Genomic DNA, 19,810 nt, shown 5'->3' on the forward strand with positions numbered 1-19,810 from the left:
TTTAATTAGTGGAACCACAAAAATAAATTAACTGAACCGACTGCATAATTGTCTTTGTCTGAAAAGGTTTAAGTTTGACATAAAAAGAGTGCAGGACGAAAACTCAACTAAACCCAACCCAACCCAACCCACTTACTTCGATTTCCAGAATTGCTAATAAGGACTCTTCAGATATCGGTAACTAAATGGAACTTATTTTCAAATAGGGTTTAACTGGTCCACGTGGTGATAGAGGTGAATCCGGTGAGAATGGCGCAAGAGGCATTAAGGGACACAGAGGTTTCCCAGGTGCTCAAGGTCTTCCTGGACCACACGTGAGTTAACCACTTTCAAGAAAAAAAAAACACTTATGTCTAACTCTACAAATTCTTTATTTCTGCATAATATCATTCACCGTGCTTAACTATTTTACTTCACCCAACAGGGTCCTCCTGGTGAACAAGGTCAATCTGGTCCCTCTGGTGCTGCTGGTCCACGTGTAAGTATACTCTCCATTGTTGTGTATTGGTAATAATACGAGGCAGTCGTTAAATATTGTTACATTCATTAAAACAAAGTATCTAAAACTATGCAATTTGGAATGGAGGCATGGGGGCGCAGCAGTAGAGTTACTGCCTTACAGCGCCAGGGACCCGGGTTTGATCCTGACTACGGGTGCTGTCTGTACGCAGTTTGTACGTTTTACCCGTGACCTGCGTGGGATTTCTCCGGGTGCTCCGGATTCCTCCCACACTCCAAAGATATATATGCTTGTAGGCTAATTGGCTTTGGTAAAATTGTACATTGTCCCTAGTGTGTGTGGGATAGTGTTAGTGTAAGGGGATCGCTGGTCAGCTTGGACTCGGTGGGGCAAAGTGCCTGTTTCCGTGCTGTATCTCTAAACTAAACTAAATGCATAACCTTTCTACAAAATCCCTGATTTCTTTAACTTTGGGGAACATCTGGTAAAATGATCACAAGTTTCACCTTCAATTACGTTTTCCTTTCTTCTAGGGTCCAGCTGGGCCTTCAGGTTCTTCCGGTAAAGATGGTGTAAGTGGCATGCCTGGTCCAATTGGTCCTCCTGGTCCTCGTGGTCGCACTGGTGAAATTGGCCCTGTTGTAAGTATTGTCAACAAATGCCATTACAGCTAATTATGAACCTGATCTTCGAGGGATGTTTTCTCAACTAAATCTTAACTACCCCCTTAGGGCTCCCCTGGATCTCCTGGTATTCCCGGCCCCCCTGGTCCATCTCAAGGAGGATTTGACTTCCAATTTGCAGCCCCACAATCCGAGAAAGGCCCAGACCCACTCCGTTACTTCAGATCAGATGATGCTGGCGCCGTTGCAGACCGTGACATTCAAGTCGACACCACCCTGAAGTCCCTTACCCAGCAAATTGAGAACATCCGCAGCCCCGAAGGTACCAGGAAGAACCCAGCCCGCACTTGCCGGGACCTGAAGATGTGCCACGCAGATTGGAAGAGCGGTAAGTCGAGATACAGACCTGTTCCACTCTCTATACAGCCGTGGCTGAATTTATCCACAGGGTAGATTCGAATGTCGAGATGATTACATTCTCAAGCCAAATGCAAAGCTATAATCTAGAAGAAGAATTGTTATTTTGAATAATATAAAATTAAGCTGCCAAAAAAAAGTTGGGTTAAAGTTAACTTTTAGCCTTGTCAGAATGTTATAAAGTTCCGCATCATAATAGAAGCTAGTCTGGATGAATTATTAGCAGTAGTTTAACCACACCTTCCATTTCTCATACAGGAGATTACTGGATTGATCCAAACCAAGGGTGCATCCTGGATGCCATTCGTGTCTATTGTAACATGGAGACTGGCGAGACATGCGTCTATTCAAGCCCACAGTCCATCCCACAAAAGAACTGGTACACAACCAAGAATCCAAAGGAGAAGAAACATGTCTGGTTCGGCGAGAACATGGATGGTGGCTTCCAGGTATGAACAAATGTTTTAAAAGGATATAATGTGCAAGAGTAACTTAACAAGTCAGGCAACATCTCTGGCGAATATGGAGAGGTGATGTTTCGGTTCGAGATCCATGTTCTCCAGTGAGGCTTTCTTACCTGTTCAGTTACTCCAGCATCTTGTGTCCTTTTGTGTATTAACCAATATCTGCAGCTCCTTGTTTCTACATGAACAAACATTATTTTTTAACTCTATCAATAATTACTTATTAAATTTAATTATGTCTAAGTTTATATTAATAATAATGAGATGGTAAATTAAAATGATTTTTTTTAGCAAAGAAAGGTAATTCAAAGTGACTTTAAACCATTTTATTGTTTGGAATTATGCTTCGATATTTTAAAATGAATAAGTTCATTTTTCAGAAATTGTAAGAAATAATGGCTTTATTCTTTCCGGATTTTAGTTTGGATATGGTGGTGATGATGGCGTTCTTGCTAGCGATGTCGCAATCCAGATTACCTTCCTGCGCTTAATGTCTTCCGAGGCAACACAGAACATCACATACCACTGTAAGAACAGCATTGCCTACATGGACGAAGAAGCTGGTAATCTGAAGAAGGCCGTCTTGCTGCAAGGTTCCAATGAGATTGAAATCAGAGCAGAAGGCAACAGTCGATTCACATACAGCGTTACTGAGGATGGTTGCACGGTGAGTTCCCGTCAACAGCATTAACAGCATCGCGAGGGCCGTAGAATCATAGAGGAACATGATGAATTCTCCTCTAACATCGGAGAATTAATATATCAGGAAAAGTGCATCCCAATCTTCATGATATTGTGTTTAATCTTTGTTATTTTATAAATAGCTATATATTTAATCTTTAAGTTATTGAATTTCCATGATATAGATAGACATGTGCAAATATAGCAGAGCTATTTTGGTAAGGTACATAATATCTTCAGGGACAGATATTCACTTTCATCATCAGTACAATTTGGGAGGAAAAGCAGGCAAGTTCAGTGGGATGAAAACCTTACACATCTTCCAGGTGGCAGATAATCCAATGAGCAAAACATAGCAGTTTCCTCATTTCTCCTTGTTTCTGTATTCTATAGCAGTTGATGTGTGATTCCAGGAATTATTGATGATTCTTGATTTTCTTTTAACCCAACAGACACATACTGGCGATTGGGGTAGAACAGTCATTGAATACAAAACAACGAAAACATCACGACTGCCTATTATTGACATTGCACCTATGGACGTTGGTGGCGCTGATCAAGAATTTGGTGTTGACATTGGCCCAGTCTGCTTCTTGTAAAACGGACTTGAAATTTACTTGCAGTCATCTCTAAACTTTCTATGCATTGAATCCTAAAATCATTCGACAGCCACGGTCCACTTGCTTAAACTTCGGGCCTGAAGACGGGTGGGACAACTACAAGGACACTTTTTTTATGTTCTCCGTTTCTATGGCAACAGGAAAATCATACTTGTCAGGTGTAAGCTTCCCCTTGGAGTTCAGAGATCACTGCAGGTGACATTTTGCCATATACCACTGCAGAGAAAAACTGAAAGATTGTATGTACCATTTTCAGGTGGCAAAATAAATTTGAAAAAATGTCAAACGTTTGTTATTGTCCTTCTACATGTGGCAAGAAACCATCAAAATCTGTTCTTTCCTTTTTTGTAGTGCAGAAGATTAAAAAAAAACATCCTTACATCTTCTAATACATATCTTTTAGGGCTACCTCACACAAATGTTACCTAGAATATCAACAAGCCAGTGAATCAAAAAGAAATGCCGGGATAGGTTACACAGCTTTAACAAAATAATGTATAAAAGAAAGGTGCTATTTAAGCTTAGGTTCTTTTAATCCTTCAATACATCAAGGATAAGATCCTTTGACTGGTGCTGAGATACATTCCTCACTGTTAAGGAAGACAGTGAATTTCTGTTCCATATGAGGTGCTATTTAGAAGTGTTTGTCTACACTAGGAGAAAGCTTTTATGTACAAAACAAAACACCGTAAACTGCCTGTCTTTTTCAAAGTTAAGCATGTGGATCCCTTTCTACCCTGCCATTCCTGTTCCATCATCTCAATGCCCTTCTCGTGCTTTTTTTTAGCAATACTTCTTTTTTTTTTCTACTCTAGAGGGGGAAAAAGAGGCAGACATTTCTGGGGCAAGTACATGGATATGTACCTGTTTTGTATATGTATAATAATTTGAGATGTTTTTAATTATTTTGAATGCTGAAATAAAGCATGTTAAATGATCTAAGAAATACTGGTGAATATGTATTTTTCACTCATTAGTTCACATAAATCCATTAATACTTTTAAAATCAGTCAGAAAAAGTCAAAATCAGCCCAGTTTTTTTTGCATTCCTTAAACAACCATAAAACAGTACTGAAAACATCTGCAAATTTCTTAAAACGTTGAAACAGGAAATTAAAAAAAGATTCACTTCAGGAATGGCACTAATTTAGATGGCTTAAAACTTTATTTAGAACTCGCTAAAACTAAGTAGTAAACTAAGGACATCAATGGCCGTGCAGAGTATTAAGTAAGCGAACATTAACACACTATTTCAAAAAGATAACAACGCAAAATAAATAAAATATTCACAAATTAAACTAAATCATAGTTCTCAACTTGTGGAAATAGGATATCCCAGACTTCATCAATATTTTTGCCTTTGTTTATTCCCCACAGATGTAAGCCACACCCACAAGGAGAATGTTTTATCGCTACAGTGATGGGCATTGGTTCTATCCAAGTACTAAGATCATAATAGCATATCCATACTCTCCTAAATCAAAATGAAAAGCTTTATTTTCACTCGATGCTGATTTTCCAAATTAATTCTGGTTTAAAAAAAAAAAAAAAGAATTCAATGTCTGCATAACCTACGCATTAGCTATTTTTTATTCACCAATATGCTTTCACACTTTCATATTTCCAGTACTTTAACAAAATGTCCCAACATTTTGGTTTAGTTTGGCTTGTTATTGTCACATGTACCGTGTTCTGCGTGCTATCAAGTCAACTCATACCATCAGTACAAATCTACACAGGTAAAAGAGGGAATAATTGTAGATAGCGTGCAAAGAATCCCTAGGTTCCGACACCATTTTGCAACTTTAAAGTCTCTGAAAATATTTGGTCTGATCTTGGCCTAAGGAGATAAGTTTTTCTAATTTTCTCACTTTAAGGCCCGGGTTCCTGAAGGCACTGGATCAATGAAGTCGGGATTGGCCTTGTTCAACACAATGCTGTCAGTTCCTTTCATGGCCGTAGCGATGTGTGCAAGATAACACGTCACATTTAATTTCCTGGTGCCATTTTATATTATGTAAAACCACAGATTCTAAAAGACCTTAGTCCTCCAGCACCAACTTTTACATTTTTGCTCAGCTATTCAAAATTCAGCCACTTGTTCCTGAGAGCCACGTGTCTTTTCATTCCATCATTGTTTTTTATCTTTCTTCCTTTACAGCTCTGCAGCAAATGGTCAGACTTCTTTCCTATTAATATCTCTTCCATTCCTGCAGCTAATATTGCTGTAACTGCATCTTTTGCCCCATTCTCTCCTCATACAACTGCACTAAACTAGTACCATCTTTGAATGATGTTACAGAGAAATTGGATTTATCATAGAATTGAAGTAGTACTTTTATTTCTTTCATTTCAACCATTTCAGCTTATTGTTTCAGAGAGTGAAACTAATCTTGTGTTGACAGAGTGAGAGTATTGCCCTTAACTAGACTAAGTGGGACCCGTTGGGTCCTAGCTTCACACGGGAGGACTGGTCCCCCAACTCAATATTCCACCTCTCCAATTCCAATATCCACACACACACTCACACACAGACAGACTCACACACACACACTCACACACACTCACACACACTCACACACACATACACACACCCCCCACCTCACACACACTCACACATACACTCAGACACACCTCACACACACAATATCCACACACACACTCACACTCACTCACACACACATACACTCACACTCACCCATATACACACACTCATTCACACACTCACACACACACACACACACACACTCACACACACACCCTCACACATACACTCAGACACACTCACACACACACATACACACACACACATACACTCACATACATTCACAAACATACTCACACACATACACTCACAAACACATACACTCACACACACACATACACTCACACACACTCACACACACTCACAAACACACACAGACACACATACACTCACTCATACACACATACACTCACACACACACACACACACTCACACACACACATACATACATACACCCACACACACTCACACACACATACACTCACACACACAAACATACACACACACATAGGCTCTCACACACACACACACACGTACACACACACACATAGGCTCACACATACACACACACACACACACACACATTCACACACACAAACATACACACACACATACACTCACACACACACACATACACACACACACATACACTCACACACACACACATACACTCACACACACACATACACTCACACACACACAGAATCACACACACACACACACATACACTCACACACACACACAGAATCACACACACACAGACTCACACACACATACACTCACACATACACATACACTCACACACACTCACACACACACATACACTCATACACTCATACACTCACACACACACACACTCGCACACACACACATATACACACACACACACACTCACACACACACTCGCACACACACACATACACTCACACACACACATTCACACATACACTCACACACACATGTATACACACTCACACTCACACACACGCACACACTGACTCACACACCATATATATGACAGTAAACTTTCTTGAATCTACTCACACGGCTGAGCGCGGCTTCTCCACTGTGGGGCTTCCGCAGTCAGCGGAATTTCCGCAATCAGCGTGACCTCTGCACTTACCGGAAATTACGCAATCATATTTGCATTCAGCTCAGTTAGGCAGGCCATGTAGGTAGCATGCCCAACAATGACCACCTAAAACAGACGCACAATTTCAAGATCCAAGAATATGGTCGAAGGCAAGATTCATAACAAGAGGATTTGAGTATAGGAGTAAAGAAGTCCTTCGGCAGTTGTACAGGGCACTGGTGAGACCACACCTGGAGAATTGTGTGCAGTTTTGGTCTCCAAATTTGAGGAAGGACATTCTTGCTATTGAGGAAGTGCAGCGTAGGTTCACGAGGTTAATTCCCGGGATGGCAGGACTGTCATATATTGAAAGAATGGAGCAGCTGGGCTTGTGTACACTGAAATTTAGAAGGATGAGAGGGTATCTTATTGATACATCTAAGGTTATTAAGGGATTGGACAGGCTAGAGGCAGGAAACATGTTCCGGAAGTGGCGGCTCTGCCATGCAGCTGCAGCTCGCCTGCAGTACCTCTGTCTTTTCTTTTTTTTCCGTTTTAGTTTATTTTTCTGTTTTAGTTTATTTTTAGTTGTGTATGTGTGGGGGGTGGGGGAAACTTGTTTTAGTCTCTTCCTTTGGGGGGTGCGACCTTTTCTTTGTCGTATCCCCGTCTCCATCTTCTTCTGCACTGAGGCCTAATCGCGGAGCTGGCGGTCGCCAACTGGGACCGACCTCGAGGCTCCGGAGGCAGAGCCAGGACATACCATCGCGAAGCTGGCCGACTTCGGGGCTGTGGTGGCGCTGCGGCGGTGGCGGCCCGACTTCGGAACCTAGGAGGCTTCGGCCGCGGGCCCAGTGGATGACAATATCGGGAGCTCGCTGGGAGCTCGCAGGTCCCAGGTTGGTGACCGGGTCTCCGGAGCTCCCGCAACAACATTAGCTTCGTCCGCTGGACTGGAGGGTGGGAGCTTCGACCGCCCAGGGTGTCGCAGTTCGAATCGGTCCGTTCGCGGAGCTCGGATTCGGCCGCAGGACTTACCATCACCCGGTGGTAGACCCAACATCGAAAGCCTGGATCACCTCAATGCAGTGGGAGAACAAGGAAGGAAGAGACAAGGACTTTAAGACTTTTGCCTTCCATCACAGTGAGGAGGTGCCTGGTAGACTCACTATGGTGGATGTTAAAATGTGTTCATTGTGAGTTCTGTTATGTTATTTTATTTTCTGTCATGACTGCAAGGTATACATTTCATTCTATGTTTGAATGACAATAAAGGAAACTTTATACTTTATGTTGGGGGAGTCCAGAGTTAAAGGCCACAGTTTAAGAACAAGGGCATTTAGAACGGAAATGAGGAAAAACAATTTCACCCAGAGAGTTGTGAATCTGTAGGATTCTCTGCCTCAGAAGGCAGTGGAGGCAGATTCTCTGGATGCTTTCAAGAGAGAGTTAGATAGGGCTCTTGAAGATAGCAGAGTCAAGGGATATGGGCAGGGCCGGCCTTAGGAGGTGCGGGGCCCAATTGGGAAAAATTTTGGTGAGCCCCAGGTTCCCAGCCAAGGTCTGTAGATTCATGGAAATATAATTAAAGTCTATTATAGACTTTATACCTCTATGGTAGAATGGAAAGTAATCAAAATGTGCGCTTAAAAAGTGCCTGCGACTTAATGGACCAAACAGATCTAAACTACATTTTAATATATAATTGCATGCATGTAAGCCTACAAGTAACAAACAAAATGTGTAGATCACCTCTGTGGGAGGGAAGGAGAGAAGGGAGGGAGGGAAGGGAAGGAGAGAAGGGAGGGAGAGGGCCGGCAGCGGGAGCGAATGCCGGGGTCTGGGCAGATGGGTGTGAGCTGAGGCCGAGGTTTGTAACTGGTGCTCCAAACCCCGGCCCGGCCCTCCGTGTATTGTTCACTGCGTCTCCCCTGGGAGAGAGAGGGGGGGGGGGGGGAGCCAGGGCTGTGTGCGTGAAGCACGGCGACTGGAGGGGCGGGAGCACTGCCGAGAGCGAACGACCTATCTCCACTCTCCCCCTTCTCCATTCCCCCTCACACCCCCCTCCCCGTCTACCCCTTTCTTCCCCCTCCACCCCTCTACTCTCTCTCCGCCCCTCTCTCCCCCCTCCACCCGGGGTAGATCTACCTGAGCCGAGAGTAGATTACTCTGGCGCGGGGAGAGAGGGGGAGAGAGAGAGGGGGAGAGAGAGGAGGAGGGAGAGAGAGAGGGGAAGAGAGAGAGAGAGAGAGAGATAGAGATAGATGCTAGAGAACGAGAGAGAGAGCTGAGACGAGAGCAGAGAGCGAGACAGGACGTGAGAGAGAGACGCGTAGCAGAGTTAGAGAGAGAGAGACGAAGAGAGCGAGAGAGGAAGACAGAGAGACATGAGCGCGAGGGATAACGATATGAGGCGAGAAGAGATGTGACGAGGAGTGAGGTGACGAAGGAGAGTACAGAGATCAGGGAGAGTGGACTAGGAGGGGAGAGGGAGAGGTCGCGCACGATGGGAGCGGGCTTTTCTGGGAGCTCGGGGGGAGAGGGAGAGGAGAGGGAGAGGAGGAGAGGGAGAGGGAGAGGGAGAGGGAGAGGGAGAGAGAGAGAGAGAGAGAAAATTTTTTTTTTAAATGACAGAACTTGCTGCAACTGTGAAATGAGGAACAAAGCATTTTCTGTGAATAGAACAATACCACACAAGAACAGGCCCTTCAGTCCACAATGGTTGTTCCAAACATGATGCCAAGATAAACTAATCTTATCTATTTCCATGTGATCCATGTCTCTCCAGTCTCCGCAGAGTCTGGTGCCTATCCAAAACATTTTTTTCCATGCCACTATTGTGTCTGCCTCCATCCTGGTGCCATGTTCCAGACCCCACAATCTGATACTTTAACCCAATGTAAGCTTTTTCAACTGACCTGTGAGTGTTTCCATCATTTTCTGTTTTCATTTCAGATTTGTAGCAACTGTAGCTTTTCTTTATTTCTATTTCCACTCCAGGGGAATTCATTATCAAGATTTGAAGAGAAATGATGCATCAAATGTCATGTTGTCGACGCCCTTTATGTGGTGGCTCTTTGCATACCTTGGATATGCAAAACAAAGGATTTCACTGTGACTTGTCACATGTGACAATGAAGTATCCATTCATTCATTAGTAGCAATAACAACAATGATAACTTCACACAAAGGGTGGTGGATATCGGAATGGTACCATTTGACGCCGCCGTTTCAGCGCCGCTGTTTCGGCGCCGTCGTTTCGGCACCGCCGTTTCTGCGCCTCCATTTTGGATGTGTGGAGTATATGGATAGGCACTGTTTTAGATCAGGACCCTTCCTCCGAATGATCCTGGTTGGGCACAAACCAGGAGGCCTGGAAATTGAGCTGGAAGCCATCTAGCACAAAATGACGGCTCAGGCTAGTGCTGAGAAAGCACACCTGGTTGTAGTTGTGAGTCCAGGTCTGACCCGAAACATCACCTATTCATTTCGGAAGCGCCGAAAAGTACCCGACCCGGTGGATATATGGATCGAGCTGCCAGAGGAGGTAGTTGAGGCTGGGACTATCCCAAGGTTTAAGAAACAGTTAGACAGGTACATGGATAGGACAGTTTTGGAGGGATATGGGCCAATTGCAGGTCGGTGGGACTAGTGTAGGTGGGACATGTTGGCCGGTGTGGGCAAGTTGGACCAAAGGGCCTGTTTCTACGCTGCATGACTCTAGTAAAGTTTCAAAGGGAATATCATTGTAAATACAACTGCATAAGTTTAACTAGGAAAGCTAATTTTTGAAATTGTTAAAGGATGAGTTGAAAACCAATATTGGGAAAATCTTTAGTGCATGTAACATTTAAATAGAATGCATAGGAAGGAAATGCAGATGCTGGTTTAAACCTAAGATAGACATAAAAAGCTGGAGTAACTCAATGGGACAGGCAGCATCTCTGGAGAAAAGGAATAGATGAAGTTTTGGGTCAAGACCCTTTTTCAGATATCCTTGTGTGATTTGCAAAGTGGCTGCTGTATAGGTGTTGGTGAATGTCACGGTCTCTAAGTGGTCTATATAAACGGCCTTGAACAATCTTGAACATTTAATTTCTCAATGAATTCACGGGATAAAAACTAGAAATCTCAGCTATATCAAGTAAAGCGACTTGCACAAGTGAAATTAGCCCTGACTGTAAAACAAAACGTCAGTACTTTTAGAGAAGGTACACAAAATTGCTGCAGTACTTTTAGAGATATCGACTCCAACTGGACCAGGTTACAGTAATAATGCTCTATTAAACTAAGCCCGTGAACCTGACTGTTTTTAACTCCCGATTTTCCTCACTTTAGAAGATTTTCACCCTTGAAAGTAACATTTATGTTTTACTTTAAAAACGATGGCTTTTGAATCAATTGTTTATTCGGTTTTGTAGTACTGTGTTGTGCGAATGAAAGTCCTGCTTTCATAGCGAAATGTAGGAACGGTTTATGTGTAGGAATGAACCAACTTGGTAAATTCAAAGTGAATATCTACCACCTACGAATTTTGTGAAATGCAGGAGAATAAAGGTATAACCTTTAAATACCAGCGATGTGTAGAACGTTTCTGTGGGTGACACCAGTTCACTGCAATGCTTTTTATACTGAATGTGATTCTAATCACGTCACTGTGACCGAGCCTACCCACAGGCGCTCAGTATAAGATTACAAAAAAGTGCAAGAACTACAGCCGTTTCGTGCCATTTCTACAAGTCCCCCAGCTTTCAATTTTGCTAGAACACGGGGAAGGAGCTCTGCGAGATGTCTTCGGCTGAATTACATTGAACTGGTTTAGATTTCTTTCAGCTTGGACTTCTGAAGAGACGTTTGTGCAACGCTGCTTAACAGAGCAGGCTTTGTTTTACGACGGATCTTGTTTTTTCTCGTTTTATATTTTCGATCCAACATTTCAGTACTTTTTAAATCGTCTTGGATACACACTTTCAAGTTAAATTCATTGGTCTGATGAAAACAGAACCAAACATAAAAACGAGTTATGTTTTCTAGTAAAATGTATATTGTGAATATATTGTGATCGTGGTCTAGCTCTTAGAGCGTGAGTGATTTTTGTTTTTGCCTCGTGATATTTGTGCGTTTTACTTTGTTGGTTTAGGGATTGACTTAGGCTGGTTTTTCAATATATTTCATATTGTAAGATTTGATCTGTAAATTAGGTATGAGGACGTCCAAGATGCAATACTTTTTCGATAGTAGTGCTGCATTTCTAGAATGCCAGCTTTGTTTTTACTTGTACTAACAATTCTTCTTGGGAGTTTTTGTAACCACTATTGGCGATTAAAAGATCTGATTTTCATTGAAATGTAAAAAAATACATTGTTATCAAAACTACGCCACTGGATATAAAATTGCACAACTCTCTGTGTGTGTTCGAGGTGTGGCGTGTGTGTTTTAAAACATGCCAGTTATTAAGATTGGAAAAGCCCGGATCCTTTGTATTTAAAGTTTAGCAGACGAAACTTCAGCCAACCAGTTAATATAGCTTCAGATTTACAGTTCTAACGACAGTGAAACTATCTGAATTATTGAAACGTGATAGCAATTTGCCTGTTAAACTATTGTTAAACTTGCAAATCCAGGGTTTTTTTGCCTGGGATACATCGCCTTTCCAGGGGTTTTTCTTCCTGGCGCGGTAAAACATATAATCAATGAACCATTGTTACCAGAAAAGGCACTGGAGATGTTAAATTTTGTTGAATGAAGCGTATGTAGTAACTCAAATGGATGGACGATCTACTTGATCCTAAGAATATTTTATTTGCTAAGGGTTGTCATTTGTTATTTGGTGGTAATTCATTAAAATACTTTTTAGCATTTCATTTCCTGCATTGCAACTTTTAGTTTTGTTTTATTTTCTTTAAAAAAAAATGTAAATGCCGATTACACTAAATGTTTCTTATTATTATCTTCGATGTACTTCACCTGCACGTCGGCGCAGCTTAGTTTAGAGATATAGCACGGAAACGGGCCCTTCGGCCCAACCAGTTTAGACCGACCATCGATGACCGATTTACATGAGTTTTGTGTGTAGGAAGGAACAGCAGATGCTTGTTAAAAATACGCCGAAGCTGGACACTAAATGTTGGAACAACTCAACGGGTCAGGCAGCATCTCTGGAGAGAAGGAATGGGTGACTTTTCCGACCGAGCCCCTTCTTCAGACTGAAGGGTCTCGACTCGTAACGTCACCCATTAATTCTCGCCAGAGATGCTACCTGTCCCGTTGAGTTACTCCAGCATTTAGAGTCTATCTTCGGTACATTAGTTCTATGTTATCCTTTGTTCTATGTTATCTTTATGATCTGGACGCCATGAATCCCACAGGAAGGCGTCAGGCTGGAAGTCACGTTGGAATGGGGGGAAAACCAAAGTCAGGGAGCCCAATAATGATCGTTTACAGCAAAGATCATAGAGCGCTGCGATCTCTGGTTTGCAGCTTATTTTGCAGTAATTACATTTCTTTGATGCAGAACGCAAAATCCAGGTTGCACGTATAGAGGACAGGAATATTTAGCATTAATAAAGTGGAAATATTCTCTTCATACTGCTTCTGTGAAATTCATTGCAACACTTTGCACACCGAGGACATAAATATTTGTTCCGTTTCTGCTTCAAAGAAGCATCGCAGGAAGCCTTTTTAATGCTAATCAACCTCACATAATGTTAGGTGGAGTTGGCAGATTTCGCAGGGCGGAGGTAGGCTACAAGTACCATCAAGGTAGCAAATTTAAAAGATGAAAGGGGGAAACTGGCTAGAAATAGCCCTGGCAACATGCGTTAAGTATTTGTTGGATTCTGAATCGTGTTTATATATATATAAATCATGCTTTAAACATTGCAAAAAAAAAACGCTTGCATTCGGGAGACACAAGAGACTGCAGATGCTGGGGAACAAGAAGATCTGGAGCAAAAAATAAACTAATTGCTAGAAGAACTCATGGAGTCCAGCAGCATCTGTGGTGGCAAAGACCTGCTGCACAGTCTCTTAGTTCCTCCAGCAATTTGGAGGGTTTTATTTGCTCTCACATTAAGGATTTTTGTTTTAAATTTCAATCCCAATCAAGTTGGTATGTCAGAGAAGATTCTCTTGAACCTCTACAGGTGTACAGTAGAGAGAATATTGACTGGTTGCATCAGGGCCTGGTTCAGCGGCTTGATCGTCCAGCGGTGAAATAGACTGCAAAAAGTTGTGAACACTGCCCAGTCTATTGCTGGGACTGACCTCCCCACCATCGAAGGGATTTACCGAAGTCGCTGCCTCAAAATAGCAGCCAGCATCATCAGAGACCCCCACCACCCTGGTCATACACTCATTTCACTTCTGCCATCGGGAAGGTACAGGAGCCTGAAAATTGTAACGTCCAGGTTCAGAAACAGCTTCTTCCCTTCAGCCATCAGGCTATTAAACACTACAACCCCAAATAAGCTCTGAACTACAATAGACTATTATTATTATTGCACTACTACGTGTTTTTGTGTGTACGTATGTATATATATATATATATATATGTGTGTGTGTGTGTATTTGTGAGTATGTGTAAAAACACACACTGAACTTTTCCTCTCGTTTATTATATTGTTTACAGTGTACTATGTTTACATATTCTGTCGTGCTGCAGCGTACGAATTTCATTATTCTATGTGGGACATATGACAATAAAACACTCTTGACTCTTGAAAGTTGATGCTCAGGTGCCACAGATGAAACTGCTAAAGAAGATGAGAGCCCATGGTATTAGAGGGAAGATACTAGCAAAGGAAGGTTTCAGTGAGTGGCAGAAGGCAACTGTAGGAATTAAGGGGCTTTTACTGGTTGGCTGCCAGTAACTAGTGACATTCAGGTCGTGTTGGGTCCGCTACTTTTCACGTTGTATATTCATTGATTTGGATGATGGAATTGATGACTTTGCGGCTAAGTTTGCAGATGATATGAAGGTTGCTGCAGGACCAGGTAGTGTAGAGGAAGCAGGGAGCCTGCAGGAGGACTTGGACAGAGTGGGCAAGGAAGTGGCAGATGGAATACAGCATAGCAAAGTGTGGAGTCATGCATTTTGGTAGTAGGAATAAAGGCTAGACTATTTTCTAAATGGGGAGAGGATTTAGAAATCAGAGGTGAAAAGGGACTTGGGAGTGCTGGTGTAGGCTTTCCAAAAGGTTAATTTGCAAGTTGAATTGGTAGTAAGATGGCAAATGCAATGCTAGCATTCATTTTGAGAAGACTAGGATATGAAAGCAGGGATGCAATGGTGAGGCTTTATCAGGCACTGGTCAGGCAGCTTTTGGGATATTGTGATCAGTTTTGGCCCCCGTACCTGGGGGATACGTTATCATTAGAAAGGGTCCAGAGGAGGTTTACAAGAATGATCCCAGGGATGATAGGGTTAATGTATGATGAGTGTTTGACAGCTCTGGGCATTTACTCGCTGGAGTTTAGAAGGATGAGGGGTAACCTCATTGAAAGTTACTGAATAGTCAAAGGCATGGATAGAGTGGTTGTGGAGAAGATGTATCCACTAGTGGGAGAGTCTAGGACCAGAGGGCACATCCTCAGCAAAAAAGGTCCTTTAGAAAGGAGATAAGGGAAAATGTATTTAGTCAAAGGTTGTAGAATCTGTGGAAATCATTGCCGCAGATGGCTATGGGGGCCGACTGGGTATTTTTAAAGCAGAGATTGACAGGTTCTTGATTAGTATGGGTGTCAAAGGACACAGGAAGAAGGCAAGAGAATGGGGTTGAGAGGGAAAGATGGATCAGCCAGAGTAGACTCGATGGCAGAGTAGACTCGATAGCACGAATGGCCTAATTCTGCTACTCTGACATGGGCTTATGAACTGATAAGCTGTACGTTGGGCAGCACTGACTGGTTCGGGTGCTCCCCCTAGTCTCTGTTCTGACTGGAGCTGATGCGTTCGATCATTTCCGCGGAAAGACACGCACAGTTATGTGGAGAGATTTCCCACCACGCATGGTTGGCAACTGGCCAATCAACGGCCTGAAAACAAATGATCCCTCGCCAGGTTGGTTGCTGGAGCGCGAGCGTGAATGGCTGCTTTTGGAGGGCAATTCGTCAGTGATTGGCCATACACTAACCCAAGCCAGAGGTGAATGGTTGGCGAGTCCACTGCCTGATCTGTGATTAAAGCAAAAAATCCCCCAGAGCTGCTGGAAACCACAACGAGAGAACAGTCCTGAACTACCTTACACCTCATTGGTGACCCTCGGGCTATCTTTGATCGGACTTCACTGGCTTTAACTTGCACTAAACATTATTCACTTATCATGTATCAGAGCACTGTAAATGGTTCGATGGTAATCATGTATTGTCTTTCCACTGACTGGTCAGCATGCAACAAAAGCTTTTCACTGTACCTCAATACACATGACAATAAAATAAACTGAATTGAACTAAAGAGTCTGAAGAAGGGCCTCGACCCAAAATGTCACATTTTTTCTATCCAGAGACGCTGCCTGTCCCGCTGAGATACTCCAGCATTTTGTGTCCCTTCTTAAACTAAATTAAAATTAGATAACAGTTTGGTTGATTGTGGCCATTCTATTGTCCATTTATGGTAACACTATGAAGACTGATTGTCATTTGGGACATTGAAGAGCAGTAGTTGGCTGTGTGCTAAGGAGATTGATACCTCTGGTTTGGAGCCTAAAATTTTCTTCCCATCTTTGAAGTTGGGCTAAATTCTTGCTCATTGATAACAGGGAACCAGTGATGGATTAACCATTAATTCAGTGAAAGACACTCTTTGGTCTGCCCGAAATATGTTGGTCTTCCAGCACAGCGAGATGTCTGTCAGGGAATGTTGCCAACTAGCCCATTCTTGACCTCACATGAAGGGATAGTAGTTTGGTGCTGGGGTAAGGTAGGGTTGGTTAGGATGGTTCAAGAACCTGATGGTTGATAGGAAGAAGATAGGTTGATGGTTGAATCTGGTGATAATGGTTCTCAGGCTCCTGTACGACCTGCTCACCGGTGGCAGTGAGAAAGGAGCAGAGCAGGGTGGCGTAGGTCTTTGAAGGTATCTGTCTCCTTGAGCAGCACATCCTGTAGATCCTTTCGATGGAAGGGAGGTCAGCAACTGAGATGGACCAGGCAATGTCTACCATTTTCCGCAGCCTCTTTCATTCATGAATTACCAATCCAGACCATGATGCAACGAATCAATATGCTCTACATCAAACACCTGTAGAAGTTCGATACAGTAGTCAGTATCATGTTGAATCTCCTCCAACCTGATGAAATGGTGGCATTGGTTACTGGCTCACTTGTCGTACCCGTTATTCATCCAATGGTCAGTGAATATAAAGAATGGTAGGAGATGTGTGTAGCTATACAATCATGAGTATAAAGGGAGTTGAGGTGGAGACTGAGCGAGCACACTGCCCTGAGGTGTCCCTCTACTGATTTTCAGTGAGGAGGTGTTGTTGACGATCCTAACTGATTGAGGTCTGCCGATGAGGAAGTCAAGGACCCAGTTGCATAGGGTGGAGCTCCCTGAATTTGACCATGAGTTTGGAAGGGATAATCTGCAGTCACTGAAAAACATGAGTAGGAAGTAACTGCAGATGCTGGTTTAAATCGAAGATAGGCACAAAAATCTGGAGTAACTCCGCGGGACAGGCAGCATCTCTGGAGAGAAGGAATGGGTGATGTTTCGTGTCGCGACCCTTCTTCAGACCCCTCAAGGGTCTTGACCCAAAATAGGCAACTTTTCGGGCCGAAACCCTTCTTCAGTTTCGGCCCGAAACGTTGCCTATTTCCTTCGCTCCATAGATGCTGCCGCACCCGCTGAGTTTCTCCAGCACTTTTGTCTACCTTTGATTTTCCATCAGCATTCCTTCTTGAACACCCACTCTTTCTCTCCAGAGATGCTGCCTGTTCCGCGGAGTTACTCCAGCTTTTTATGTCTGTCACTGAAAATCAGCCTGAAATACATGTTCTCTTTAATGCAGAGTGCAGAAGCAGCGAGATGGCATCTGCCGTTGGTCTGTTGTGGCAATATGCAACAAGGTCATTGCTAACAATAGACACAAAGTGCTGGTGTAAATCAACGGGATGGGCAGTATCTCGGGAAAAAAATGGATAGGTGACATTTCAGGTCGGGACGCTTCTTCAGACTAATTGTGGGGGAAGCAAGGAAAGACCAGGACAAATCAGGGCCAGAAAAAGATGACCTCAATGAAGAGAGGTTCCATGATAGGCAGATTGTTGGCGAGGGACAGTGTGATCCCAAGAGGGATACATCATTGTAAACTGTGATATTGATTAACCTATCTTCAGTGAAGAAAGGGAGACAAGGGGAGTTGGGGGGGAGGGGTGTGTAAAGTGAGAGGAGGGGGGAGAGGAGTGTTTGTAGAAGCTACCTAAAATTAGAGAAGTCAATATTCATACTGCTGGGATGTAAGCTACTCAAGCAAAATATGAGTTGCTTTTGCTCCGGTTGTGTGTGGCCTCACTTTGGCAACAGAAGAGGCCCAGGACAGAAAGGTCAAAATGGAAATGGGAAGAGTTAAAATGGTTAACAACCGGGATTACCAATAGGCCTTGGTCATTACTGAGGCAGGAGTGAGATTTATGTCTGAACCAGCCTTTCGAAGTACTTCATCACAATGGACGTGAGTCCCACCCGTTGGTTTTTATTGAGGCATGTCACCCTGCTCCTCTTGGGCATTGGTATGATGGATATCCTTTTAAAGCAGATGGGGACCTTGGACCATTACTGATAGGTTAGAGATGTCCATAAAAACTACAGCCAGTTGTTCTGCGTTTAGAGAATGCTACCTGTTGATGAAGAAAATTTTCACCCAACCTTCTCCAATCTGAGAATTCAAATCTGGGAACTAATGGCATACAAATGAACCATTGATTATAATTAGGATACCCTTCCACTTCTGCCATTTCTACAACTGAGGAAGGCCATCAGATATTTTAGCGGTTAATGTAAACTGAAATGCAGAAGCGGATTATACAATAAATGTAGCTACAGCTGTGTATATATTAAGCCTCATGGCAGTCTGCGAATGTTTGTTTAAAGAATGCCTTGCATGAGAGCTCATTTTACAAAGCAGTAGATCAAAAATAAGTTTGAATGTGGGCACTGAATATGTGGCAGGAATGGATCAGTTAGAAGCCTACTCCAATTTTCGGTCAACATCAAAATCAACATCAGTAATGTGGGCATTAGGGAGGCGGTACATGAGCCTCGGGTCTCGTACTAGTAGGATGAGGAACAGCTTCTACAACAACACTATCACATTGCTGAACTCGGAGTCCCGCCGATAGATTTCTCCAGTCTCTCCATCCACATTGTTTGCTTATTCTGTATTTTTATTTCTATATTGCACTATTACTACGGACTGACGCTAAACTGCATTTCGTTGTACCCATACTTGTATCTGTGCAATGACAATAAAGTTGAATTGAATTGAATTGAATTGAATTGAATTGAATTGAATTACGGTGGCACAGAGGTATCATTGCTGCTTTACACCACAGAGACCCGGGTTCCATCCTGACTACGGGTGCTGTCTGTACGGAATTGTACGTTCTCCCTGTGACCTCGTGGGTTTTCTCAAGGTGCTCCGTTTTCCTCCCACATTCCAAAGTGGTGCAGGTTTGTAGGTGAGTTGGCTTCTGTAAAGTGTCCCCAGTGCGCTGGTTGATGTGGGCCGAAAAGCCTGTTTCCACTATCTACCTCTAATCTAAACTAAACTAAACTAAACTAATGTAACAGCCTTATTTCGTGGTGAGTTATCTGAACTACACAGAGTAGTGCTAAAATGTGACAATATCTTTAAGAAACTTTGAATTTTGAACTTAAACCTGCAAATTGGCAGTTTTGGCAATTCAAACTAATATTTTCCACTAGCAA

At 42.9% G+C, this 19,810-nt stretch overlaps 1 protein-coding gene and 1 long non-coding RNA gene across 6 annotated transcripts in view; both read left to right on the plus strand.

The window, feature by feature from the left end:
* The window catches only part of col1a1 (collagen type I alpha 1 chain), a 29,218-nt gene extending 25,016 nt beyond the window's left edge, over positions 1 to 4,202 (plus strand). For 4 of the 5 annotated variants that reach the window (XM_033035327.1, XM_033035326.1, XM_033035325.1 and 1 more), the window contains 7 exons: positions 207 to 314; positions 425 to 478; positions 994 to 1,101; positions 1,192 to 1,471; positions 1,759 to 1,949; positions 2,386 to 2,631; positions 3,098 to 3,551. In XM_033035327.1, the coding sequence (XP_032891218.1) occupies positions 207 to 314; positions 425 to 478; positions 994 to 1,101; positions 1,192 to 1,471; positions 1,759 to 1,949; positions 2,386 to 2,631; positions 3,098 to 3,244 (1,134 nt within the window). In that variant the 3' untranslated portion in view covers positions 3,245 to 3,551. Of the gene's footprint in view, positions 1 to 206; positions 315 to 424; positions 479 to 993; positions 1,102 to 1,191; positions 1,472 to 1,758; positions 1,950 to 2,385; positions 2,632 to 3,097 lie in introns of all 5 variants that reach the window. The other variant, XM_033035323.1, reaches the window with a different exon arrangement.
* A 7,167-nt stretch (positions 4,203 to 11,369) lies between these two features.
* LOC116982046 lies at positions 11,370 to 13,468 on the plus strand. Its single transcript, XR_004414340.1, has 2 exons — positions 11,370 to 11,734; positions 13,251 to 13,468. It is a non-coding gene; the product is annotated as an uncharacterized LOC116982046 (long non-coding RNA).
* Positions 13,469 to 19,810: the final 6,342 nt, after the last annotated feature.

This window comes from Amblyraja radiata, chromosome 16 (genome assembly GCF_010909765.2).
Source record: "Amblyraja radiata isolate CabotCenter1 chromosome 16, sAmbRad1.1.pri, whole genome shotgun sequence".
Classification (NCBI taxonomy): Eukaryota; Metazoa; Chordata; class Chondrichthyes; order Rajiformes; family Rajidae; genus Amblyraja; species Amblyraja radiata.